This window comes from Ixodes scapularis, unplaced genomic scaffold (genome assembly GCF_016920785.2).
Source record: "Ixodes scapularis isolate PalLabHiFi unplaced genomic scaffold, ASM1692078v2 PGA_scaffold7__128_contigs__length_106722199, whole genome shotgun sequence".
Taxonomy (NCBI): Eukaryota; Metazoa; Arthropoda; class Arachnida; order Ixodida; family Ixodidae; genus Ixodes; species Ixodes scapularis.
Window position 1 is genome coordinate 73,352,471 of NW_024609882.1, and position 27,521 is coordinate 73,379,991.

The following is a 27,521-nucleotide window of genomic DNA, read 5'->3' on the forward strand; positions in this document are numbered from 1 at the left end:
GTTTTAAAATTTTTCCTTTTAATATTACGTTAAAGATAACTACCTGTCAATCCCGAGACTGTCGTGCACCTTGTCGTACACTTCTGCCCCGAGTGACTCTGACTGGTAACAACCTGGCAAGCCACTACCGGCGCGACTCCGTTATCTGTCCGTGGCAAACATCGGCGCCTCCCGCGCGTCACGTTGTTGTGTGCTATCTCGAGCGACCCCCTCCGACTCTGGGAGGCGCCGACGAAGCTCAGACGGGTCCAAGACGCCTCATATATGGGTGCGGCTTTAGCGCGCCGTTTAAACTTTTCTCCGCCGACGTTCACCGCTTTCGTTTGCGTCACCTTTTTTTAAACGTGTACTTGCTTCGGCAGTCGGTAGTTAAAAACGCGGGAATCGCGCTTTTAGAGCGCAGCTCTTAGGCGCCCGTTTCCGGCTTGAGCGGCGTCGGCGTCGCCGTCGCCGTCGGCGTAACCAAGGTCACCCTAAGGTCACGTGACCCCTCTCAAGGTCACCCCAAGGTCACGTGACCCCTCCCAAGGTCACCCCAAGGTCACGTGACCACCCAGGTCGCGTGACCCCCAGGTCATGTGACCCCCAGGTCACGTGACCCACAAGGTCACGTGATCCCTCCCAAGGTCACGTGATCCCTCCCAAGGTCACGTGACCTCTGAGGTCACGTGACCCCCCGAGATCAAGTGGCCCCCCAGGTCACGCGGCCCCCCTCCCCGAGGTCACGTGACCCCCCTCCCCCCCCCCCCCCCCGAGGTCATGTGACCCCCTCCCCCGAAGTCGGGTGACCCCCCCGGAGCATATTAAAGAATGAGGGGAGGAGGATGAGAAGGAGGAGGAGGAGGAGGAGGAGGGGTCTACCCTCCCCTCAGTACCCTTCCCTCCTCCTCCTCAAGAGCTGCGCTCCAATTCGGCGTTACAGGGAGTTGTAAACGGCTTTCACTTATTTAGTCTTGTCTAACGCAAATCAAGTCGAAGAAACATGGAAAGAGCCGCTGTTTCTAGTGACAGCTTCTCGAAGATGGTTGATACTCGAAAAACACATACGATGTTTCGAGCCACAGCGAATTAGTCAGAAGCAAAAAATGCCTGTCTATTTCTTTACTCACAATAGTTGTATTTTTAAGAAAATGAAACGAGCAAACTAAATAAGAGTCTAGAAGTTCTGAACTAAATTTGGTTATTGCACCCGCATCTTCCTTTGAGGATGGTTCCCGTGTGCGGTGGAGCGCTGACAGAACACACTTCACGCGTCGTCAGCCATTTATCGTCTTCCATGAGCAATAGTTTTGAAGGTGCGATGCAAATATGTCAGCGCTTCCGTCAGCGCGTGCTTAGATCAAAGTTTGTGCTTATAGCGCTGGAATATATGTGTGAACACATATTTAGTGTACTTTATGTGACAGTGATTGTGCAAACATGGATATATTGCACAAACGGGGTCACAATAAATACACGGTAAATCAATCACTGAAATAAGGGCACTATACTGATTGTTACAAATATTCTTGTATTCCTCGTACTCTCCATGACTGGAATTCATTACCCAAACAAATCGTCTCTTCAAATTGTATGACATTCTTTTTAGCCGTGATAAATGTGTCGTCCGTTTTGATGTTTAACGCCTTGACACCCCATAAAAGAATACCTTTCTGCTCAATGTGCGTTCCTGGTCTATATATGTGATGTGTCGGCTGAGTGGTACGTTACAACACCCTTTGTGTGCTTTATTTAGAACATTGAACAATGTGTCTTCGTACCTCGGCTGCGCCATAGCTGCCGGTAGTATCAATCCATAAATAAGCACGAGCGGCTGCCTGTACGATGTTCATCAAGATTCAGACGGGCAGAGGAGGAGATTGAGCACTGGATTGAACTCTTTTCAGCTTTCTCTTTACCTGCTCCGAGCTGTGGTGCGCTGAAGTTAATGACACCCTAAAGACGTTAAGACGCGAAAATGAAGCGGATAGATTATTCTTGAAATAGAATTCTCATAGGCTACTTAGTATATACACTAAGTTTCGCGGGTTTTAGAGCTCAAGTAATTGCGATATTCAATTTACAAATTTCGATAAATTTCATCTGTCTACCAGTCAACACTTCCCATGTTAGTCAAACCCCCATGATGCCCATAAACCCCGTAATCAAAAACGCTCTTCCATTCTGGGCGCCCTCATGATTCCCCTAGGTCGCCCCGCCACGGTACGATAAAAACCAGAGCTGGCCAAATTACTCATATTTTGTAATTAAATTACATTACTAATTACTTTGCTGAAATGTAATTAAATTACATTACAAATTACCACAGCCAGAAAGTAATTAATTACCATTACAAATTACTTTTAAAAGTAATGACATTACTGTCGCATTACTTTTGTATAATTTTAAATATAAAGGAGCTATTGATAACTTCCTTTTACAGATAACTTTATTTACATTATTTACACAGTTCATGGCACACAGCTAGAACTCTCTGTTGCATGTTTACCGATGGACAGAGGAACGCACGCGACTGATCCGTTTCCCACCCCAACCCGGACAACTATTTTTGGAGATGACTGAGGACCCTATGCAGATTATCTCTGGGTGGGGGGAGAACAATTGTCATTGTTCACAAAATCGCGTCGAGGGCCGTTCCACCAGGGGCCTTAGTTCGACCTACTTTCCCTCCTTCGTTTCCCGAGAATGTCGAGCAGAAAAGCTCGAATGGCAGGCACTTACCAGCCCTATTTCTCACAGTGGACGATAACACAGAGAGGGTACGCAGCATGCATCAGAAAAAGTAAGCGGAAACTTTCAAGAGGGGCCAGAAAACGTCGAATGCAAAACCGCAAAACATAGGTATAGAATCGCGCTGAGCGGGTTTTCACAGTTCAAGAGAGTGGCAGAAAATGTCTAGCTGATGGCGGGCGCGAGAGTCGCACCAGCCGCATGAGCATCAGCAACGTAGCGGCGGCCGAAGAGTGTTTTTTGGAAAGGTGTAGAGGAAAAAGAAAAAGTAAAATAAAAAGAAAAGCGCTCTTGTGTATTGTGGACACAAAAATATGCCTGGTGCGAAAAAGTAATTAGGTAATTTAATTACAATTACCGTCGCTGGAGTAATTCATTACATTACTAAATTACCTGCTACAAAAAGCAATGAATTACATTACTAATTACTGGAACAAGTAATTAAATTACTGTAATTTCATTACAGTAATTACATTACTGCCAGCTCTGATAAAAACCGTTCATGAAACTCGGCTACCCCCTACGCTATTCTCGCTCTCGGCCTAGGTTGCTTGACCTTCCACCCTGACTCACGGCGAGCACATCCGTGACCGGTTGCCTTGAGGCCGGTTGCCTTCAGTGTCTTAGTAACGTTGGTCATATTATGTAATATATAATTACATAATATATTTATTATGTAATAAAAAATATGACACATATTATCACTTCGGCAGCGTGACCAAAGCAGACGATACTGTTATCTACTGTTTGTTTTGTTTTAGTAACTTCTATGCCATTGGCCTGTGGCAGCGCTATATATATTTCAACGCGTGCCCGGAATAAACCGTTCTTACCCTGGTAGCCGGCCTGCCTGTTTGGTCTTTGCGGTTCTGTCCTACCGCGAGATGGCTAAGTGACAACAACACAGAAAGTGTGAACCGATTTACAGTGGTAGATTGCGTTGAGAAGACGTGCCCTATCAGATTTGCTTGTACAAGCCAGGTTGGACTCTTAGCTTTTTTGCGAGGCCAACTCGCATGTCGCGCAACCTTTGTAGCTATGCACGTCTTGGCCGGGGAACTCTCGAAGCAGAACAGAGACGTTCTTGGATTGCGCGGGAGTCTCTCAGGGCTGGTTGCACCAACGCCGCTTAGCGCAAAGCGGAGCTTAGGCGGGAACTTAAGCTTAGTTTCGGTTTCGTTCGGTTGCACCAAACTCGCTTATCGCTAAACCTAGCACTAAACTACGCTTAACTTGAGCGCTCAGCATTGGGCGCTTTGCTTTTGGTTATTTCCAACGTTACTAAAACACTCAGTTGGGAAACTCGCCGTCGGAACCTGGGCCGCTGGCGTCCACCGAGACCGAGCTAAATGCGACAACAGCGCCACTCTTTATCATTTGTCGGTACTGTGGTCAGCTTGAGCTTTTTGAAAGCCTGTTTTTGCGTAAAAACAAATAAAAAAAGACTCTTTTTGTATGAAATTTATTTGAGTTTAGTACAAAAAGGGGGGCGCGTTATGTTTTTAAAATCTTTAGTTTGCAGGGTTTTGCGGCACAATTAATATTGTTTTTAGTCAACCATGCCTCAGCCGGCCTTTCAGGTAGCGCGTCCCGCCCTAGGTGCATTTTGACTTTGGTAGTTGAACGCGGCGCGTCCGCCGGGGCGATGGGGGTGGCACCCCTGTAACCTCTACCGCTATATCTGTTCTAAACCCAAAATGGATGTCACGTGCACTTCCTCGAGTGGCCGCTGCGGGAGAAATGGTGGCGTTGTGTTCGTCATTAGCTCGGTGCTCGGAGACAGATTCGGGCCACTTTTTCAAAGGTGTCTCTATGGGAGTTTCCCAACTGAGTGTCTTAGTAACGTTGGTTATTTCTTAATCCTGAATTAAAAACATGGCGGCTGGTTTGACGCGGTGGACGAAATTGGTTGTGCAAAGTGTTTTAGGCTGCATCAGCGTGAAAGTCTCGACAAAATGACCTTCAATTGTGACAAGGATGCAAAATATTGTCGCGTGAAGTGTTTATCGACCCCTGTTTTCAAGTTGGCTATCCACTCTCAGGGCGTGTTAGCCCTAACCGAGATACGTGCGGAGCTGTGGGTCTGTGGGGCTCACGGGGCTCACGTCTGTCTTCCCGTTGGTTCTTCTGTCAACGAGCTTATTCGTATGTACTTACTAATTTTCGCATAACCGTAACGTATTGTTATTTACCACCTTGTTCATTTACACTTGCAGCGCGTATCCTTCAATTCGATCAGCGCGTTGAATAGTGGCAGTACATGATCTCGGCGATCAGCTGATTGTCGACACCTCTGCCGTTCGCATTAGATTGCGGCGCTTTTAAGTAATAAAACAACGAAAATTCAATTTCTTTCGTTTTCTGAGTTTTGAGACAATCTTCAGTGAATTTTCCTAATCTCGCGAGTAGAATCTTGGCTTCAGAAAACTGTATCGTTCCATAACCGTAACTTTTTGGTGATCGCGATTTTTTAGGAATATTTTGCTTTATATCTTTCATTCGTGGCGACGACAAATCGTAACGAATACTATGATAGATTCGTTCATTGCTGTATCGGGGCAGGCTGGGGCAGGCGATGCGAAGAGACGACTGTTCTTATCGGCACGATGTGATGTACTAGTGGGAGTTTTTTTTCCTGAACTCGACAGTGTGAAACTGAAGTCCGTTTGAGGCTGCAGCGGATGTTCATCGACGGTACAGTGCAGTTCTGTCACCTTGCTGATAGTAACGAGTACCGTCGATGCAAGGTCTCGTGACCTGACCTCTCGACGACTTCTATTCGACGATTTCCGGGCATTTTCGCAGCTGCCGTGGCGAGTTCGTCACTGTTTTGAACTTCATCGGTCTCAGGCTTGACTTGATTTTAGTAGTCATCTTACCTGCCTCTTATATGGATGATGTTTTGTCTTCAGCGATGTAACGAGTAGAGTCCACGATGGCTCCTTCACCTCAAAATGTGAGCACGAAAACTACTACCACTGCCAAAATATCCTGTTATCAACCGATATTAAACACACAATCACAGATGTAAAGAGCATTCGTGTTTATTTGAAGCTTTGACTTCTGTTATTGAAAGTTAAACGAAAAAATGATTGAATTTGGAGACCTGTAATTTGTTACTCACCGAAGAAATACAGCGAAAAGCAAACGCCAACGAACTACGGCAGTTTTTTTTGTTTTTTTTTTTTACATTACGTGATTCCTCTTCGCCAATCGTATTCGTCCCTCTGAGCGTTCCCTAATTCGCTCTTTTTGTCCCTAGATTCCCTACGCAAATCCAGCGTTTAGGCAAGGGCGCGTCTGTAAAGCCGGCTTAACGTTGGTGCAACCGGAATTTAAACCCGTGCTTACCTGAGCTCGGTTTAAGGCGCTAAGCCGGCTTAGGAAAGCGCCGCTTTAGGTTAAGGTAAGCGGCGTTGGTGCAACCGGCCCTCAGAAACAACAACCTGTCGCAAAAGCCGCGCGAGTACACGAAGGGGATGTCCAGAAATTCCCTCTGAAATTTGACGGTAGCCGCAGCAAAGGGAACGACGTCGTGCCCATCCCGCCGCCTCCGCCGCATTGCACTGCTTGTCGTTTGCGTATCACCGATGGCACAATCTTGTTGCCTTTCTTAGACGCACAAAATTCATTCAAGAACGCCGCAGCGGCGGCCGATAGGATGGAGGGAGTCGAGAATGCGTCTAGCCAGAGGTGACGTTGTTGAGCGAGGGGCGACAGTGATGGCGGATTCATTGGTCGTTTTGGAGCGCGCCGGGATCAGTACATAAGATCCGAAATGGAGCACGCGATGCGAACGGAGTCACGCCGCCTCCAGATCCCCAGTAAAACACGACCACTCCTCCAAAATCGGCGGATGCCTTCTTGTCATTCACCTTCCCGGGAATCCCGCATCTCGAATCACTTGTTTTCCGAATCTCGGCGCTAACAACACCCGTTCAACGCAAGAGTGAAGTTAATCATGATGTGAAAGATGCGTGTCCATAAGCGATGTGTATCAGCGCGGCCCACTTGCCTCTTCATCGGAATGCTCGCGAACGGTGTCGACGTGCGTCTCGATTTCCGGCCTCTTCTGCGGAGGTTCTAAAGGACAGTCGAATTCATGCGGGACATACAAGCAATCCTCGTCGTCGCCACTACTGGAGACGCTGCTGCTGGAGGAGCTGCTCGAGCAACTTGACGACGAACTGTCGTAAACCAACAGCAGCAGTAAAGCGAGCGGGACTTCGCGAGTGGTCATTACGAATGCTTCCGAGGCGAGATGTCCGGCGAGAAAGAAAGTTACATGTGCACGCCGAGGGCTGGCCAGGCTGGCTTCCGGTCGGATCCGCCAAAATCGGAGGAGCGACTTTTATTGGATCGGGAACAGAATCTGGAGTGGGAGGTGATAACAAATGACGAGTGGAACACGTCCGTCTCGATCCCGATCGCCAAGTGAAATATCCTCGCTCCAAAAAGGTCGATCCCGGCACGCTCCAAAACGACAAGTGGAATTCGCCTTGAGATGGAGGAAGTGACAGCGCGGAGGAGCGCTGTAAGCTTCTCCCTCTCATCGTCGTCCCTCTACGCCGCGATCACGTAGGTTTTTGCGCTCGAACAACGCAGGGTTTCACAGGAAAGGGGCGCTACTACCCTCCGCTGTAAAAAGGAATACACTGACTGTTTTCAGGCCAACGACTTTTACCCCTTGCCATATGATGACTTTCGCAACGCGAACATCTGCAAGGCATTCACTGAAATTAAAAATAAAGACTGACCATTTACTGTAGTTCCCCATCCGGTGGCGGTACAGGTCTGATTCTCGAACGTCTGGTCCATCTCAGGAAGGCAGATGGGCATCACATTCTTGTCTACACCACTGAAATCCAGGGGCGTCTCCAGCTTTAAGAGCGCGTAGTCGTACTCCAATGTCGCTCTCACAAATTTTGGATGTGTTATCACCTGCGTTTGTCACAGAAAATAACATAAAAAACGGGATTCAGGAATATAACCAGCGAACCGAGCAACGAAAAAATTAACTTCGTTTTTTTTTTCGGAAAGAGGGAGGGGGGGGGGGGGGGGGCTGCAAGTTTAAGGGTTATATCGCCTTTCAGTAGGTTAATTATAGTTTGAAATTCAACTAGTTTCGGAGCAGTTATGCCTACATGGTTAACGTTAAAGCAGAGTCTTTAAATTTTGCTTCATTCAGATTTTAGGCGTGATGAACGCGCTATCGTAGCTTTAAGAAAACGGGTTCTAATTCAATAAGTGTCTCGATACGGGAATTCAGACTTCTGCCAATCTCATATACTATACTGAAGATAATGTATTCCAAATACATCTGGTAGTACTTCGAAATCTTGCCAATGCATTTCGCTTAGAGTATTCGCTAGTCTATCTTAAGCATATTTCTCACTATCTTGTGATCTGTGTCTCAAATACATTTTTCATGCTTCGAAAATATTTGTCCCTGGCAAAATCTACGGAAGTAGAGACCGTTAGACTGCAGGGAAAAGCTGAACCGATTGCAGACTGGGAGGCAAGAGACCAAACACAGGAAAGGAAAGCAGCCACGAGCAAAACGCAGTATCTGTATGCAAACAAAAGACCAATTGGATAGCCCCAAGTACGCCCGCTTTATGCGTTCTCGTTTTCTTTTTTTAAGTTGTTTTCAAATGGCACGTTACGCTTGGAGCTAGCAAAGTACTGGTGGCGTCATCGGGATTTTACATCTTTTTGACTGAAGCTAGAATGGCTCCGTCAGCGGAAGCTTGGGCTGCCAACGCTTGGTGCGGTCACAGTTGAGCGTCTTCGGAAACTGCCGGCTCAGCAGGTTCTAGTATGAAAATGAGCGATCACGTTTTTAAGTTAGTGCGAATACAACCTCGGCCAAGGAACCTAGATCGTGCTGGCTGTATTGAGCTGCAGTGAACTATATTGGGCTTCCCCAAAACTCCTTGTGTACCTATCCTGAGTTGAATTTGGCCTCCAAGCTAGTTCAAAGGTGCTTTTTATTTTTTTTTTTTATCTTTTTCAAGATGCACACATTGTTTCATTCTCAGAATCTTCCAACCCAGTTTTCCGCCAGGTGGAGCCAGAAATCAAAAGCGGTTTTGTGGACACTTTGTTGTGTTGTTAGTGCTTTCCTCTTGACGCTTCTAATAATTTTGTTGACAGTTTGAAGGTGCAGACGCTTTTCCTCGCCCTTGGCTGGGGAGACAGAATACTTGCATTGGTTGCTAATCAGCGACAGAGGCTGCTTTCCTCTAGTCGATGATTTTTTCTGCGCGTGCTCGTTCGTCATTCACTCGCGTACTCATCATCAAGTCTGACTGATCGATCAATTTCTGGTTCGGCTGTTAGGGATAGGAAATGCCGGACTATGTTTCAAGTCTGCCGAATCGACTCATGGCATCTTACGAACTTATTGTGGAGTGCGTCATGAGCCGAGTCAGCCGCCGAACTAAAGCAAGGCAGGTGCCATGTCTCGAATACCCGAGTCCTGTTTGTACCTAAAATATTTCGGCAAGCATTATGTTGCATATCCCGAATTATTTAAGAGTAAACATCAATTGACGTAGATAAGGCGCTTCTTAAAACACATAAAAATGACAGCACATCGTGATTTTAAGCAAAGTCATCACCAGTAGAGCACCCCCTTTTGATTTTGTTATCCTTATATTACCACTTTGCAACCTACAAGCCGAGTGTTTTCGAATGTGATTCAATTACTTTTTCAAAGTACTTGTCAAGATAGTTCGTAGTAAAAAAAACTTAAGTACCACTCTAAATACATCATCAAAAGGGTATTCAGTATCTGCGTGAAAGTAATTCCTCTTACTTCTGAAACCGCAAGTTTTCTTTCGTTCGGATCCTGCTGGTCGGAGTGGTATTTTTCAACCGTGACTGAATAGCTAGAGGGAGGCGAAGATCTGAAATAAAAATACAAACAAACACCGACGTGGAAAAAAATGCAATTGGCGTTGAGGGAAAGCCCGAGTAAAGCGACGTCATAAGATGCTGTTTCATGGCGCATAAAATCCCAGCACCCTCTTTGAAAACAAGCATCGAGTCACCTTCGATACACCGTATATGTCCTCATTTCTGCCGAGCGTGCACAGTGCTTGTATACGTCCCCTCCCGAAGGCCAGCGCGTGGCGGTGATTGGACACGAGTATCGCGTCAGAGTTCGGCTGGGACTCGTGATCAATCAGTGAGAACACGAATCCCAACCGAACGCTGCCGCAGCACTCGCGTCCAATCAGCGTGACGCGCTGGCCATTGAGGAACGTGGAGACAGTCATTCGCGAGGAATGACTAAGCTGGCAGTATAATTAGATGAGGAAAATGTCAAGTGCGCAGGAACAATGCGCACGATGTTTAAAGTGTTCGTAGTCCACGCGCATATCCAATTTTACTGGCCTAATAAAAATATGAGCGTTCTCATTAGCCGAATTTTTTTTTTGTTCTTGTTCCCCGTGATTCGACGTGCCTCCGTGTTCTGCCTGAAAGGGAACTCGGAGACATCCTAGAGTGTAAAAGTTGCATTCAGTACAATATAGAATATTCGCAATTTATGCATCTATCTTTCCATCGTCAAAGAACAAGCCATGTAGCACACGCCATGTCTTTGATCGAAAGGTTGCTCATGCCGCTTGGTTAAATTCACGACAGCTAGCTGGGAGACTTTAAGGCCCGCTTTCGCGAAGACCGCCGCCCGGCCAACGCCGGCGCCAACCCCTGGAGCCCCATTACCGAGATGCTGGACTCCCTGAGTCGCCGGAAATTTGGACGGCTCGTCCGCGACCCGGGCAGGGGTTTGCAACCACGGCACTCTCCTGAGCCAGTGAGGATTACTATGATTATGATTACTATTATTATTTTGTGTTATTATTAATATTATTCATATATATTGGTGTTATCATCATCATCATCATCATCATAGCACGCTAAAACGAGGCGACAAACTTGACGCGTCAACATAGGAAGCTCAAACTTTTACCGAATGGGCATTCAGTTGGTAGATTTTAGGTAAAAAAATCTAGAGGTGGAGCTTCTTTTTCTTTTTTTTTTAGAACAATGAGATTAACAAATTTGCAAGGGTCAATAACGGTCGTCGCAGGCCACCGAGTTATGGCCGGACCAAACAGGACACTCCAAAAATCGTGAGGCGACACGAATCCGAGAATAGACGTGCTGCGTTCCGCCTCCGTCCTGTTTTTTTTTTTTTTTTTGGTGTGTGTGTGGGGGGGGGGGGGGGGGCTTTTTTTTCATTTTGGGTACCTTGAGCATGCTAAACACAAGGGGCTGGATCGCCACTCACAAGCTATTGGCTCCCGGTCAGTCGCTCAAGGCCTCCGCTGCTCTTCGAGGTCCCAAAAACGGGAAAAGGAAGGGACGTGTTCTAAATCTTACCAAAATAGATCCGAGCCACCCTCCGGCGGGTCGCGCAACGTGATTACGCAGATGCAGCGACGCTGAACGCAGCGAGGGTTTCGAACTCAAAGGTACAAAACCCTAACCCTGGAGTAAAATCGAGTCAATTTTGGAACACGTCCAAGGATACGAGGGCCCGGCAGAGCAGATGGACAGCATTGGCAAGTGGCGTGTGACGTCCAGTGTGACGATCACCCAGGTCACCAAAGAGCGGAGGAAGCGAGGAGGAATATCGTGATATTGGCTACATGGTGTTCAAACAGGCATCGAACTGCCAGACTGCCCGACGCTTCAACTTCCAGGATGTTTGCCGAAGTCGTGTGGCATCACGGTTTCTAAGGGTCCTGTTTGGACATGCCTTTAGCGAGGTAGACAGCTTCTATTGCAGAGACTTTGCAACTGGCTCACATGGTTTATTGACAACGTTTGGTATACTAGCTATGAGGGGGCACCGAAAGCGCTGACAGTCTGTGAGCGTCTCCGACCCTTCCCCCTGCTTTCCTCCTCACCACGCTAAGACGCACCGTATGCACACTTGAGACCAATCGGCGCGGGAGGCGCCCACCATTCTAGTGCACACTACCCCCAATCATGGCTTTCTAAACGACGGTTGTAACTTCTGGTGCCATCTCCAGATAAGCGTAGCCAACAGATGACGCTTTCGTGTCTGCTCACTGAATCTTTCGGGAAATGGCGCCAGAAGCTAGAACCATTGCCAACTCGGTGGTTTCCGAACGGATTTGCCGAAGAACCTGGCAAGTTTGTTTATCTACTGGTTAAAAAGCGCACCGGGACACTTGACAGAAAGGAAGACACAGACACAGCGGTGTGTCTGTGTCTTAATTCCTTTCTGTCCGTTGTCCTGTCGCGCTTTTTATCCATTAAGATTCACCAATTCGCCCAACTCTCCACCCTCCTTGTTCATCTAATTTGTCACAAGAAGAAAGCAAAACCCCAGAGTGCTGTTGCGTTGAACCCACCAACTCCATGCGAATTCGGTGAAAGTTTGAGCTTCCTATATGGCGACTTCAATTTTTCCGCCACGTTTTACCCCACTAGCATAAATTGTGGCTACCCGATGCATGCAAAGAAAGTTCGAAGAGTGTAAAGTAACAACCAACTTAAAGCGATCTGTTTTAACCCCGCCCCTATAACAGCCCGATTGAACTGTCCCTTTTTTAAATTTTAGCGATAGACATTGCAATAGGATATGCCTCACGTGTTTGTACAATGCCCCGCGGTTATGATGTATTCCTTGTTGATTACGGAGCCGCCGCAGATGTGAAGGTGTTCAGCTGTCCGTACGACGAAAACCTGCCAGGGAAACTCCAGAGGGGCGGCGTCTTCGCCACCCACGATCTGAGTGCTGGGACCCTGGGTGCTTGAACCCCGAATTCCGCAGTCTTTATGTTGCAGCACCCGAAATGAAAAAAAGAAACACAACATTTACCGTGAAATCCTTTTTTTATGCACAATCTGGCACACTGTAAATAACAAAATTTTTTTTTTGCAAAATCTTTTAGTACCAGCATTTCGGCCTCCCGTCTATCCTTCCGTGAGTGTATTTTTTTCGGAAATTGAAGCCTTGGCGTCACATGCACGTTCAAAATACAGGAATATGTCCTCTATTTTCTTTGTCTCTGAATGCGGTGTTTTGTTGGTGGCACGTTGAAGTGACCACCTTCTGTTTTTGCCTTTTGGACGATTAGTTTTCATATCAACTACTTTACATTAACAGAGCGTGAAATAAAATTCACACGCACATCTGTGTCCAACTTCAGGTCAATGTTTTGTACATACTTCAAAATGAATAACAAACGTGTTTACCCCATGCAATATATGTCAAAACAAAATCTTCCAGACTCGTTTCGCACCTCTAGTGTCAATAAAAATAGCATAGCTTTTTTCACGTGGGTTTCTTTTTTTTCGCGAGATTATTAAATAGGTATTGATAAAAAATATATTCATCAGACGGCGATGTACGTGTAGTAATGATTTTCCAAAAAGTACCTATGATCTTTATTACGTTTAAAGTTTTCTTACTTTATTCCTTTGCAAGAGTTACTCATCCCTATTCTTATTAATGTTAAGCACACACAGTTACTATTTTTATATCAATTGAAAAAAACAATTCACGAAACAATATCCACTTTGGATTTCAACTTACCAGAGGCCGACGCAGACACACGAGAATAACAAACTGATATAAAGATTAGAATTGAAAGGACAAACACCATTATTGAGGTTAGGCACAAAATCTGTCTCCTGGGTCAAAAATATCGAAGTGCGAGATTCGAGTTGTGTTTAAAACTTGGAATCCTGAAAGATGAATCCGGTAGCTGGAAAGCGAGGCACGCGTCGCAGTGGTTGGCAACGAGTGGTCCGGTTACAGTTCGTACTTATATACACACACAGTGTAACTGGTAAATTCTGGATTCTCTTCCAAACTTTTCAACAACAATGCCTCTACCAATCAGTTTTTGCTTGTTTTTACACTTCTTTTTGTTTTCATTTTTCGTTCACTCGAATGCGAGCGGACGTACTGAAAGCAACAGGTGTCAGAGAGCAAAGGAGGAAGGATAGAGATGGAGTTTAGAGAAATAAAAAATAAATTATGTTGAATGTTTTGTAGCGGTTAAAAGCAGCGCCGGCTAGTCCATAAACAAGTGTCACTTAATAACAAGCTTGATAGATGATTAGATTATTTTGTGATTTTGTGCTTCGGCCCAGTTACCCTACTGAAAACCGCAGCTGTCAGCGAGCAGAGAAAGAAATACTGAGTAAGAGGGGAAGAAACAAAAACAAAAATTATGCGGAATGTTCTGCAGCGTTAAAAGCAGCGCCGACTACTCCACAAAGAAGTGTCACTTTAATAACCGGTGTGATAGATGATTAGGTTATTTTGTGACTCCTCACAGCATGCGAAAAACAACATCCCACAGAGCGATCACCTGACAAAGGGATGCAATAACAACTGCCAGGTGTCGTGTTGCTTATACACGCCTACAACTCCGCACGGTTGGCTGCGTAGATTTCGTGCAAGCAACAAATAAGAAAGTCGGAAAACGTTCCAATTTATAAAAAAGAAAGAAGTTACGTTTGTTTCGACACGTACCCGACACTTCGTGTTACGTTAAGTCCGACCCCTGCCGACCCATGGATCCGGTAGAGTCATTCAAGTAGTGCCAAAAGTGGAATGTCACGGCGCTCGTAGCGTCTGTGCGTTTACTATTACCGATTAAACAAATCATGCACGGGGAATGAACAGCGAGCTTGTACTTTCTTTCGGTGACCGATTGGTTCAGCCTAGAGCCACTAAACGAGCTGCGCTTAGAGTATACCGGCATTCCGTTCCCCGATCTGCTAGGGGCGGCCGCCATCTTGGTGCTTAGTGCGGAGCAGCTGTCCGTCACCGTTAAAAAATGCGAGGTTCTCGGCTTTAAATGCGGTGTAAGGAAACTCACGTAATGTCGTTTTTTTTTCTTTTTTTGCCGGGTACTGTTCGAACGCGACTGGAGCACGGAAAATCGTTTGCTGCGATTTCAGTTAGAGCTCCAGATGGCTGGCCACCATGATTTTAAGCATCAAGATGGCCGGAGTGCTGTTACTCCGGAGATAGCAAACCTATACAAAAAAAAAAAAAAAAAACGAGCGCAGTGACGATTCATTATTGGCTTAGCTTCAGGGGATGTCGGCTACCTTTTGAAGGGAAACGGAGAATATATGCCAATTTCAGCTTGCCTATATATTTTTCCACCGAAGAATACCGATATACTCTGTCTGAAACCTACGAAGTGCCTTCGAATGAACAACGATTAGACCCTCAAATACGGTTTTACTCAAACCGATCTCTACACAAATACATTTTGTTTTGTTTTCCTGATTTGACAAGAGTTTATTTTTAACTGGAGGCATAGTTGCCGTACGCTCTGGTCAATGTTTGCGAGCTCGGCTGGAGTTTTTTGTCCATAAACGATGAGTGCGCACACCATTAAGCAAACCAACGGGTGTGTAAAAAATATATATATACTTATATATAATACAGTTTTGTTTTTTGTTGTATGGTAGATGGATGGCTGGATGTTAATGGCTGTACTCTTCGTAACGGGCAGTAGGTTGCGCAACCTAACCTAAGTCTAAAAATACCAACATATCATTCCTCTCGCCCTTCTGAGACCAATTTTGTCCGCCTAACTATCATCAGGCAGAGAGGGATATCTTCAGGATGACGTTCGAGGGATCGGCAAAAAACTGAAAACATCACCCCCCCCCCCCCCGCCTCTTTTCCCCGGGGAGGGAGTCGCCAATTTTACCCTGGTCAACACCTGTCGGCGTTACCACAGCACCGGACCCACTGGCAGACAGGGATGAAACTTTTGGCCAAAGCCACGTCGGCAGGAGCCCCAAGTTTCCTTTGTCCCGCCTGCCCCCAGTTGTGCTAGTTAGTTGTGCATCCTTCAATTTTGCCTCGATAATTTACAGGATTCTTCTAATCCCCTCTTTGCGACTGTAACCCTTTTCTCGTCCGTCCTTCCATCGTCGCCAGCAAAACCCAGGTCTCCAGCCAAATTCCTAGCCCCTTCAAGGAGGGCAGGGTGAAGCCCCGTGCATTTCAAAAACCAAGTTCTCTAGTGTCCCGCTCTCTTTATAGAAGGCGGCAGATAATGTGTCCAACTCCTGAACTTTAGCCCTATACGTCCTCGTCCTCAAAACTTCCGTTCTCGCTTCAAACAGTAAAGAACTCCTCAGTGAGTTGTCAAGCATACACTCCTTTCTTGTGTCCTGTTTTTTTATCTGTATATTGTTAGAGCTGATTTTTCCGGCATTCTTCCCTCCCAGATTTTTCTTTCTGCCCTTTCACTCCCTTCTTTACTGAAATAATCTGCTCAGCCCCAACCCTAGTGTGAAGGTATTTAAATCTAAGCTTTCGGGTCCGGTTTATCGATTTTGTGTTGAAACGTTTCATTTATAAATAGCTGAATCCTTCCGTGTCCACCACGTACCATCCATTTCGGTCAACTTTTGTTCAAATTTCACCTTACGAATTGCCTCCGTGCTCTCATAAAACGACCAGCCCATGTTACCCTGTACTCTCTCATTTGGTGTTTTTCCACTTACTCCCAGTGACAATCTGCCTAAGATTCTTTGTTGAACCTCTAATCCTGATTGAACCTCTGATTTCATGCACAGTACCCCATTGGCAAAAGACAGCCCTGGTGCAATCACTCCTTTCCGTATACCCTTGACTACATCATATTGTCACGAATGACAATTGATGAGACGAAGATAACTGAAGAAACTAAACGTTTAATGGGGCGAACTTGTGCCCAAAACAAAAAGAAAGGAACAGAAAAAAACAGCAGAGCGTCGCGGGCGTCAATGTCGGCGAAACCGCAGGATCGAGCGCAGGGGCGAGACTGACTACGACTAGCCACGCGGAGCCCCTTTTGCATACGCGTGGGCTTCTCGAACAATCGGTGTAGAGGGTTCGCGCATAGAACATTCTAACCTCGAACATGCAACAGGGTTCTCGAATTTACCAGAGCAGTAAATTTCAAGAATAAATATGAGTTTCACTATTGTAAGCATCCTTATCAAACTCAGTTACTAGCAATCTTTCTGAACCCTCTCCATTTACCACATCTTTGAAAGCTTTGAGACAAACAGGTACATGAGAGAAAGGTTACTGCAGATTGCTCATGCCGCAGACACATCCTGCCAAAATAAACATAGGTTCTTGGAGACCAGATAGCAATCCTTTCCTGTGTGCTATTATCTCGGCAGGACAACAACAGGACTGGGTTCCAAATCTCACCTAGCTCGGCTGTCTGCTATGTCAGCGGGTAACGCGAACCGACAATAAAAGTAAAATACAACTTGATTATGAAATCTTTGGATCAATTACTGGATTCGATTCCTTCTCAATTAGCTTCGCATTCAGCAGAAAGCTAACATAGCAGCCGAGCCCAGTTCTCACACTTTTCTGTCCTTTCTAAATTTCTTCTGCCTCACCTTGACTCTGTTATAATCCATTACGCCTCTATGGTTGCCGATCGACACTCAGAAATAAAAAGGCATCTTATGACTGCTGTAAAATACCGGGCAAGCACCCACTTTCGTACAAGCGCCCACTAGTAACATTTCCAAAACTTGTGGGAGCCGAGGGTGAAAGACGAGGCAGAGAGCATGTGACAGGAGGTCGGCGGAGAAGTCACGAGCTGGCGCGAAGCGGTCCACCAGCGAGGTCTGGAGCAAGACCGGTGGAAACGGCGAGCCCTGGCCATATGACCTGGGCTACTACGATCCTGGGGTGGTTCCGCAGCGAGACTCGGGCATTGATAGCCGGGACAGCCAGCCTACGCAGCGCTGGCGTGGGAAAAGCGATCCGCAGGCCTGGACACGGACCCCGACTGCGAGCTCTGATCAACGGGCGACAACAACAGTCGGCGGGCCCGGACTACCGGCTCTCGACGACGGGCAACCGGGAGGTACAGTAAACCCAATCGCTGTCTTCTCGTCACTCCCTGGGTGACGGGCGGAGCGCATACCGATCGGGCGGGATTATTAATTGAGGGATCTTCATAAAGAAACCCACAAACTTCAGACTTTTGCAAATCATATGTTAAGTACCCACCCCTCCAAAGCGCCGGCATCAGCAGAAATATTCACCCCCTCCGCAGCAGCTATGAGATTGCATTTAGGATATAAAATTGGCTCAAAACTGTGGGGATTTCTGTGATCTCCCTTCCCCGATGGCTGCGATAACGGCCGCGGGTCGGAACACTCGGCCTCCTTCGCCGTGAGCTCCGACCTGTCCGTGAAGCGTAGGAGAGCCGCCTGGCTTGGGGGGCTCTCCTCCTCACTCTCTCCCGGGGACCTTTTCCGTCCCCCCGCTCGGATGCGGATCACTGCTGACAGGCGAGGAGTTTCGCCTCTTGTTTTCCCGCTTTCGGGAAAGAGACTCGTCCGGGTGACCGCGAAAGAGATAGGACGTGTGTCGGCGACTTCTCCGGCGCTTCCCCGGTCTTGGCTCTCCGGAACCCCGCTTCTGGCCAGGTAAGGACATTTTCTTACCTTGCCGGCGCGGGGGGCATTTTGGATGGGGACATAGTAGTTCATTTTAAGAGTGTTCTAATAAATGCTCTTGGACTCTGTCCTTACTCTGGTACGTGTGTCTTCTCTTCCGCTATATTTGAGAGAGTGAGACAAGGTAGACGATCATTGGCACCGACGGAGGTAATTAATCGAACCGACCCGCGGTAATGTGGCCCTTAACGTTCGTTTATATTGCCGCGGAGATGTGGGGACCGCGGGCTACTAGGTTCGACGTCTCCTTTGAGATATCGCCGCTGTTGAGACAACCCTTTGGTTACTCTATCGGTACCTGTGTTAGTTGGTAGCTAGCGAAAATCCCACAAAACATACTCACCAGAGAGGATATTCTCAGCATCCAGGCTGTCCGGTAAGGTGTAGAGCTACCGTGTGGTCCTCCTGGCTCGCAGAAAGTTGTGAAGAGTCACTGTGGCCAGGACAATGTCGATGGCTCGGTTTGGATTGTGGCGTAGAGGAGATCTGAAGATCTGCCAGCGATTGGCAAGCACGCCAAAGGCATTCTCTGATGTGCGTCGTGCACGTGACAGCCTGAAAGAAATTATGAGGTTATAACGAGGTTATTATTTAGGGTTGTGCGAATATTAAAATCTTTCGAATATCAAAGCGAATAACGCCACATTCAGTTCACACCTTGAATAGAATATGACTCTTCGGCAACTTCAAATGTTTTCAAAGAATTTCAAAGATAAAAATAGATATGCGAGCCCCGAGAAAAAAAAAATTGAGATGCTCCAACGCAATGCACTGGCATAAAGTGGTGAAGCTTGACATATTCGCGAGCGCGCCGGTGCAAACCATTAAAGCTTGGCGCGCCCCTGCGCAGCAGAAGTCTTATGGCATGGAGGCACGTGATAATCGCAAGTTAAGTTTTCACAAAAAACTATCTTTTTAGTATCATGGCGGTGACGAGAGTTTCTCTAAATAAACTAGTAATATTCGAATACTGCGACAGTTTTGCATGGGCTTTTAGCTCACATGTAACTGATTCTTACTTTGCAACCGTGCACCTATCGTTCCAAAATCTCAGTGAATTTAAGAGCAAGAAGTCTACATTATACCTTTTGCCCATTGTTTTTCTGATGGCCTGGAAAAGCACATTGAGGAAGTTTTTGATAGCCAACCCTTCTTTCAGTGTATATTATTCAAGTTCTATATCTGTATCTGCTATTTTGTCCGTTTCCCTAGTGGTGATTACAATTGATCATTTCTATGGAAATTGTGCACTTTGCTTCGAAATTATTTGCTTTGATTTAAAATTATTCATACAAATTTACTATTCGCTTCGTATCCGCTTTGAAGTTAAAAATCACTTCGCACATGCCTATTATTATTGATCCAAATAGTGTGTTGGAGTCCTCCCTTTAATTTATGAGATCACTTATGGAGCTTGCCCAAGATGTATAGTTTAGAAACTTGATAATGCCATTCAGGCATGTGCAGGGTTGCGCTTACATTAAAGACAATGTCATATGCGCGATACTTCTTGTTCATGCATGTGACTTCATGTCTTGATGCAATCATTTCCTCGAACATATCATGCCACCTTTGTATGTTGTTGTCTGACCCTGCACAAGCCTTCGTCAACCAAAGAATCTGCACACTTCATTTGTTTGCTTATGCCTTGCAGATACTAAATGCTTCTAGAGCAATCCAAGTAAGGCTTCAAGTGCATGCACAATAGTAAGCTTAACCATATATAGGCCTGTCAGTAACACAAATACTATACAAAGCAACAAATATATTGAATATAATGCATGACTATTCAGGACTTTATTGTAGCTTCATGCTCCAGAGGCCTACATGGCGCGAGCCTAGGCCTCATTTTGTTGATGGGTTCAACATAAAGATTGTACTTACCTGTAGTTGAAGAGCCGCTTGTCTGTGGTCAAATCAGACACGGGGTATGGCCTCATCAGGTAGGGTTTGAGGCCAAAGCCCTCATCCCCTATGATGACGTAGGGCGCCACCTCTCTCGACCGCGGAAGCAGCTCTGCCTGAGGAAGCATGAGCGGCTGCCTGTCCAGCGCCTCTTTGAGTCTGTAGGTTCCCCAGATGCCACTGTCATTCGTTCGGCCGTTGCGGCCAACATCCACAAAGATGAAGTTCAGGTCCGCATCTACCAATGCCATTAGCACAATGCTAAAAAAGCCTTTGTAGCTGCGGAACTGTGCTCCAGATTGATGAGGTGGCACAAGGGCGATGTGCTTTCCATCCAATGCTCCCACGCAGCGAGGGAACTGCCAGAGGTCCTGGTACCCCTGTGCGACAGCCTTGCACTCAGCAGGGCTGCTGGGTACCTGCAATAATAGGTAATTTGTGCGTGCGTTTATTACAGCTGCTCATGTGTGTTTCGATTCCCATCACCCGGCGGAACACAAGCGCGCCGTGGTACGGACACTGTTGTCGCGTTGCGATGTGTTGCCTTCGAACGCTGACCTCCGGTCCCAAGAACTGACAAGGATCTTCACTTTTTTGGGCGGGCGCAATTATCCAGGATCCTTCATAAGTGACACGCGTAAGTGCATGCCACTGTGCAGAGTAGACACTGGAGGCAAAAGGAAGCCGATAGTGTGTATTCCCTATGTCCGGGGAGCCTCGGACTCGATTAGAAGAGCTTTGACCTCTTTGGGCATCCGGACTGTGTTCAAGCCTGCGTACACTTTGCCGAACGCGTTTGCTAAGCCAAAAGACATTACGCCCACCAACACCCAGACAGGTGTGGTCTACAAGGTGAACTGTGTCGACTGCGATGCCACGTACATCGGAGAAACCGGCATACGGAGGAGCACTCGGCTTAAGGAGCACAGAAGGGATGTGGTGAAGGCCACGCATGCCACGACAAGCAAGTCTGAGCTCGTCGACCACAGCTGGACGACTGGGCATACGTTTGACTTGGACAATGCGGCGACCTTGGCTCGTGAGCAGCGTTGGGGCCCGAGGAAGTTCGTGGAATCGTGGTTTATCCGCCAGGATCCCAAGGCGTGCAACAGAAACCGGGGCCTTCTACCGGACGTTTACGGGGACTGGTTAGATTAGAGTCGACTGGTTTTGACTCTCCTCACCATTGGGCCAGTTCATACTGATGATGCCATCCGGATAGGTGGCGAAACGTCTGTGTTGTTATATTTTTTTGTTGTTGTGTTAAGCCAGTGTAAACTTATTTCATTACGACTACCCCTGGCTTTTGGAACATATTTGCGCCCTCGAGGGAGGAAGGCACTGTGCATTCCTAAGCTGACAGTGCCGAGGTCATCACCTCACCGCTCTCTGAGCGTGGTTACGGGAGAGAGCGTGATCACGTGATTTAAAGTAGGCCTGCAATTGGTTCACCGAGCTCTTTAGCTTCCTCTACACTCTCAGCTTAAGGTGATGGAGTCCAGCCCGCGAAACACACGCATGCACCAAGGCCACACGCAGGGATGGGCAGTATTTCAAATACAAGTATTTGAAATACATATTTCAAATACTTTGTGTATTTTGCATTTGTATTTAATTACAAATTGGGTAATGTATTTGACGTGTGTATTTAAATACTAAAACGTGGGTATTTCAAATACAATTGTAATTAAATGCAATTTTGTGGGCGAAAATACATCCCTCAAATTTATTGTCACGACAATTCTTGTTTTTATCCAAGTGGTAGTAAGATATAGTCTCCATCCTTTATTAGGCCGTGGGGCTTTTTCCTTTTCTTCTCCGGCTTTATTTTAAAGGCACTGTCGAGAGCAGGAAGAAAACTATGTTCTGCACCGAATGCAGTGTCTCTCAATCAAGCACAAGCGTTTAGTGACTTTGTGATTACGGTGCTAGTCCAGGGCAACAATAGTGACGAAATCGACGCTCACAGGCCGACTGGCTAAATAAGTGCCTGTGACAACTTGTGATACTTTCCAGCCTGATTTCCATCCATATTTTTGCCTGGAACATTCTAAATACGCGGGTCGTCCAGGTTTTCGTAAAAACGTCTCTAGCTAGTGCTGCGCGTCTTGGTCGTCTCGGTTCATTGTTGGTCTATACCAAAATGTAATCGATAAAAAAGCTGGTTGAAGCTCTGTACTTTTTTCACCTATTACGTCCAAGCTGATTACATTGTTTTGTGATTATATTTCTATTACGTTACTAGAGCCTCGCACACTAACCCCCGAGTGTGCGATGCAAAATTGAAATGAGATACCCAGAAACCCGTTGCAGGTGCCCTGATGTCGCTGACGCAAATTTTGAAAAATGTATTTGGAAAAGTATTTGGAGAAGACCAAATACAGTTGGTTGTATTTGTATCCTGTATTTAAGTGCTTTTTTGGAAATGTAATTAGATTTGTAATTAAATACATTTTCGACGAAGTATTTTGTATTTGTATTTCGATACATATATGCATGTATTTTGCCCATCCCTGGCCACACGATAAGGTAGTGACTGGAAAACGGTGGGGACGGCCTCCTCAATTTCCAACACGCGTATCCGCGAACTGTAAGTGGGCAGGTGCGCCTCGCATTTTATGCATGTTTTTTTTTTTTTTTTTTTTTAGTGGCTGAAATAGCTCTTTGCTCCAAGGAACAAGAATGGCAAGATAATCATGCGCATATCAGGACACCGTGGTGTCCGTTTCTAAGTTTTCTGATTGCATTTAATTGTTTAGCAGACCGTTTTTATCGGGCGAAGCTTTTCGGCATCTCCGCCATCCACGCTACCCTATACTGAAACCGGCAAGAACGGTGCCATAAATGTGTGTGGTTCAACAATGCTATTTCCATGGCCTGCAGGAACTGTAAGAAACGGCTCATGGAGAGAGGGCGTGACTCCTGTTGGAGCCATGAGGCAGTTTCGAAGAGGAGGCAGTAACAGCAGCGACGACGCCAAAGCAGTGCGGGAGCTCTACACACGGTACTTTGTCAACGAGGGACAATTCAGCTGGCAGTGGCGAATGGTCGCCTAAGAAGGTACTAATTAAAAACAGTTTGCATGCTTTTATTACTCTATGAGGGTTGCACACAATATTTGTAGGAGTCCATAAATAACACACTTGGATGACACCTGTTATACCCGATCTAGGTATTCGAGAGGGGGGTGGTGGGGGGGTTTGTGGTGAAGAATTGTGTAGAGGAGGTACATGTTCCTGCGCACGGGTATTCATAGGTTGGATACTAGTATGCACAGGCAATGCCATTGCACACTGTCATTTCTTTGTGGTATTCCATGGGAAATTTTCTCAGTACTGGGTTTGTGAACGTGGGTGCAAATCAGCAGCTTACCTGCATCGGTCTTGTCATTAAGGGTAGACCCATCGAACTACTATTTGCTGTTCCGTGTGGTGGCGGTGCGGAGATGTACAGCATCACACGCCCCGTCAGTGCTCAGGGGCATTTAAAAATAATTTTACTGTCTTGAAACATGCAAGAGAAACATAATTGTATGAGATTTAGAAAAATAAGCATGAGCGATAAGTTTATTGCATGCACAGTGCCAAAGAAGCTCATATTGGCCAAGGAACGCTTTCAGAATGATGATGGTCCGTAGCGATCTTGGTGCGACTGGTTTTAACGACCCCTTCGAAGCTTTGAAAGGGTTCAAAATGGCTATCACCATGGCAACCGACAGCGATGAGCCAATCACCTTGAGAGGTTTTGTCGTCTGTATGTTGGTAGTTGTTTATGTCCGGCTAGCAGGTGGTAAAGCAATGGGCGCTACTTTCCCAGACCCAGTGACTAGTTTTTAACAGTGTTGATTAAAATTGATATCCTTTTTCGGTAATGATCATTTGTGGGACTTCAAAGCGTCTGACCCACATTTCGATCCGAGTGCGAGCCGCAGTAGTTGCTGACGACCAGAACTCGGGGAAACTTCTTGCTCATAGTCATGGCCCCCAATACCGTCGGGTTCCCGGGAGAGCCGCTGTCATCTCAGAATCTCGTAATATGGGCGTGAAGCTTCACTCGCTGAGGGACCGCGAATCCAAGGCAGCGTAGTGGGTGAAGTCTGGTGTGGCTTGGTTCGGACCATCAGTATGTATAGGCGAAACTTATCTACATTTATTTACATTATTTAGTCAATAACTGGCTTGATCGTCGAGCTGCCTTTCATAGAATCCCCAAAATTGTACTGCCTGTGCACCTGCGCTCACGTGCGACTTAGCATGCAGTGTCCCATCAGCTCAAGGTCACCACACCTCACAGCAAAATGCTTGTAATAAAGAGAGCCCTCATGTTGACTACAAGTTTAAAATAAGGCTAAGATACGACTGTTGACTAATTGATGCAGTGGCTAATAGATGGCATCTTCTTTCTGCAAGTTATGCAAAAAGTTTAAGATCTGTGCTGCAGCAGTGCATGCAATACATAATTTGCAAGCACCATGCAACTGTAGCCCCAGCCTGCATCCTCTGGCCATAGGCCTAGCAGTCTGTATTTGTACATTGTTGATTTGTGCTGCCTGATGGGAAATGCCTGTATTAAGAGGTTTCCATTTCTCAGCCCAACTGAATTTGTAAATCTAGTAGGCAATTTAGTAATGACCAAAGCTACAAGATGTGTGGGACAAGCAGACAGCAATATGCAAGGAAGCAGAGACCTTTTTCAATAGCCAATTTGAGGCAACATACAAGCATAATATGGCAGCAACTTTCGTATCAAGGAACAGGCTCCAGCCCACTGTACCTTTATTTATTCAGGTGCCACCCGTACAATTTCTGGGCTAGTGTTGAGGTTGAGGTTGTACTTTACAACAGCCTCATATGCCAGCAAGCCTGCCATCTGCCTGTGAGGGCCTTGTGGCACATGACGGAGTGCGTGGGCGATCGACACGCCAAAGTCGTCGCACTCGTCTCTGGCTGCTGCTGCCGCGCAGCTCTTATTAAATGTCTGCACAGCTGTTTCCAGCAGCAGTTTCTTCTCGGCCATGCAGTCCTCGGGCTGCTTTCTTTTTGGGGCCCGGCTTTGATGATCACCCCCTCTGGTGCTCGTCCCTTCATTGCAGGATCTACGGGGGCTACCGGTAGTGCCACCCTGACTGGTCCTTTGGCTGGTCCCCTGACTTCTCCCTTGGTTGCTGGCCTCATCCTCCAGGTCCAGACTTAAGGGATCGACCGGCTCACTGCCCTCCAGGTGCCCCCAAGGGCTGTCGTCATCTTCTGGTGGAGATTCTGATTCTGCCTGTGAATGTGGAAAAACGATCACATTAATGAGACAATGATTTTGCTTGTAGAAAATGAATGTACATAATGCATAGAGCAGTTTCTTGACCCTAATAAGTTTCTTCACGTGCATTGAAAAGTATTTGTTGTTGAGTGTTTTTTTTAGATAAAAAAACAGAAAGCAAAAAAAAAGTACTGGCAATCAATTTTTGGCTTTTAAAAAGGGCTTATGACCCAGCTCCGCATGCTATTGAAGGTGTTTATTGATCGGGGTTGATGACGTATAGTGCCTAGCGAAACTCTTGACATGCATTACGTTCTACACCCATACATGTTAATTAAGAAAATTCTAATTGTGCTACAAATTTTTCTGCTGCACATTAGCACCTGTAATTCCATAGCGCAAAGCTTTGGTCTGAAAAGTAATATAAACCTGGAATTATATCCTCCGATAGTTGCTGTAGTATGTAGACGCTTTGCACATATTTTTGGCAGTTTGGATACAGTGCTCAATTTTTTAGTGAAATATTTCTTTCCCAGCACTGCTATTTCAAGCAAATAAGTGAAGAATGCCTTTTATCTCATTGTACTTTTCATGAAATTGGTGCGTAGTGTGTGAGCACTGTCTGATTTGAAGATGTGGTTTCTAGGATTTTAAAATTTTTACGGTAAAGCCTTAAGTTCTGCATTTGTGACCATTGAAACGACGAGCAATCATTCTCAACCATGGAAGTGCCTGAACAAAGAGGTTCTCTATGTACTAATAAACATGTGACTAAATGCTGCTCTTGTATATTACTTACACCTGGGGGAGCCATATTCGACTCGCTGCCGTGCTGGGGGCATGCACTCTGCAGAAAGAGCATCTCCCTGTAGTGAATCCATCTTGGGACGTACACATCCTCGGTGCCTTTCCCGGATTTTTCGGAGCACTTCACTTTTTTATGTTCTCTGTTGAATTGGGAGCGCATTTTTGAGAAGCGGCTCTTGATTGCCTCCCCTGCATAAAACGAAAGCCTTTATACATTAAACAGATCAATGAGTACAATCAAGCCTGTCATTTATAAATGAGCTTCATGCGCTCCGAACTATCAACATGTGAGTAACCTGTAGAATTCTGCTGTCGGCTCTTTTTAGCAAAAAGACTAATTTGCTAGAAGAAAAAAAAAAACTACAGAGTAGCAGAGGATATCAGTATTTCATAAGGCGAGTTTCGCAAATAGAGAAGTCTGCCTAGAAGGCAACGCGCTTGCAGGCGGGGAGGCGACCAAAACCGCCTCCCGCTTGCGGGCGCGCACGCACGCACATAGTCCAGTACAGAAGCACACGATGTGCGATACTCTAAATAATAGAATGCAATATCGTATCATCTCGGTCGCAAGCACCGTTACGTTGAATGTACGCTTTAAAGACGTGAAAATACGGGCGCGATGTGACAGTGTGAATGCACGTGGGATTATTTCTTTTGTACATACCCGTGAACTTGGTTGCCATCGCTTGAGCAATGTCACTGTAGGCTCTTTCCTTCACGTCGCGACGATGATAACATTTATCCTTCACGTCCCACAAGAATCTTCTTTCTTCAATCATTGCGATAATCTCCGATTCCTCGGAGGACGTGGTGCTTGACGGCGACGGCATCTTGAAGAATGACTTCGTAGCAAAGAGCGGCAGTGCGGCAAGCAAGTTCGAATAGCGATATCGATATGGTTGGGACAGTTGGGAGTTGAGAAAACGCATACTTAAATATTAAAGTAATATCTCGAGTCTCTCTGCCTCGAGATATATATATATGTTGCCGTGTTTCCGGCCCGAAATTCGCACAGCCAGCGATCAGGGCAACATGCGTTGCCCAACACAAGTTGCTGCTGTTTTTGTTGCCGAAAGCTGTCATACCGAGGCAACATTTTAGTTGTCGTCCATGTTGTGCTGCTGTTGCCCCGATGTGACAGGTTTGTCGGACAACACGGGGAGCGAGCAACAAGTTGCCCGACTGTTGGACAACGTGTTGTGTTGTTGTTGCCGTCGTGTTGCCTCAGTGTGACAGGGCCTTAACGTCACGGGCGCGTTGAGACTTGTTGCCGCAGGCCCCGTCACGCAGGCGACGGTCCCGGACTCGTCGGGACTCGTTTCGCG

General features: G+C 46.4%; 1 protein-coding gene and 1 pseudogene across 1 annotated transcript; both read right to left on the bottom strand.

Annotated features, from left to right (window-relative positions):
* LOC121833161 overlaps window positions 1–23,526 on the bottom strand; it is a 136,142-nt pseudogene extending 112,616 nt beyond the window's left edge.
* Window positions 23,527–24,915: 1,389 nt separating this feature from the next.
* On the bottom strand, window positions 24,916–27,026 carry LOC115319964. The gene is made up of 3 exons (XM_040221634.1): window positions 26,861–27,026; window positions 26,189–26,385; window positions 24,916–25,404 (listed from the first exon to the last, which is right to left on the bottom strand). The coding sequence occupies exons 1-3, from the start codon at window positions 27,024–27,026 to the stop codon at window positions 24,916–24,918; spliced, it is 852 nt and encodes a 283-aa protein (XP_040077568.1).
* Window positions 27,027–27,521: the final 495 nt, after the last annotated feature.

What these genes read in the sequence shown, in the direction of transcription:
- LOC115319964 (XM_040221634.1), bottom strand. Translation starts at nt 27,026, where the DNA reads ATGCCGTCGCCGTCAAGCACCACGTCCTCCGAGGAATCGGAGATTATC. An exon ending in GATGGCAACCAAGTTCACGG is followed by an intron (nt 26,386 to 26,860) that starts GTATGTACAAAA and finishes CGTTTTATGCAG; the next exon opens with GGGAGGCAATCAAGAGCCGC. An exon ending in CGAATATGGCTCCCCCAGGT is followed by an intron (nt 25,405 to 26,188) that starts GTAAGTAATATA and finishes CCACATTCACAG; the next exon opens with GCAGAATCAGAATCTCCACC.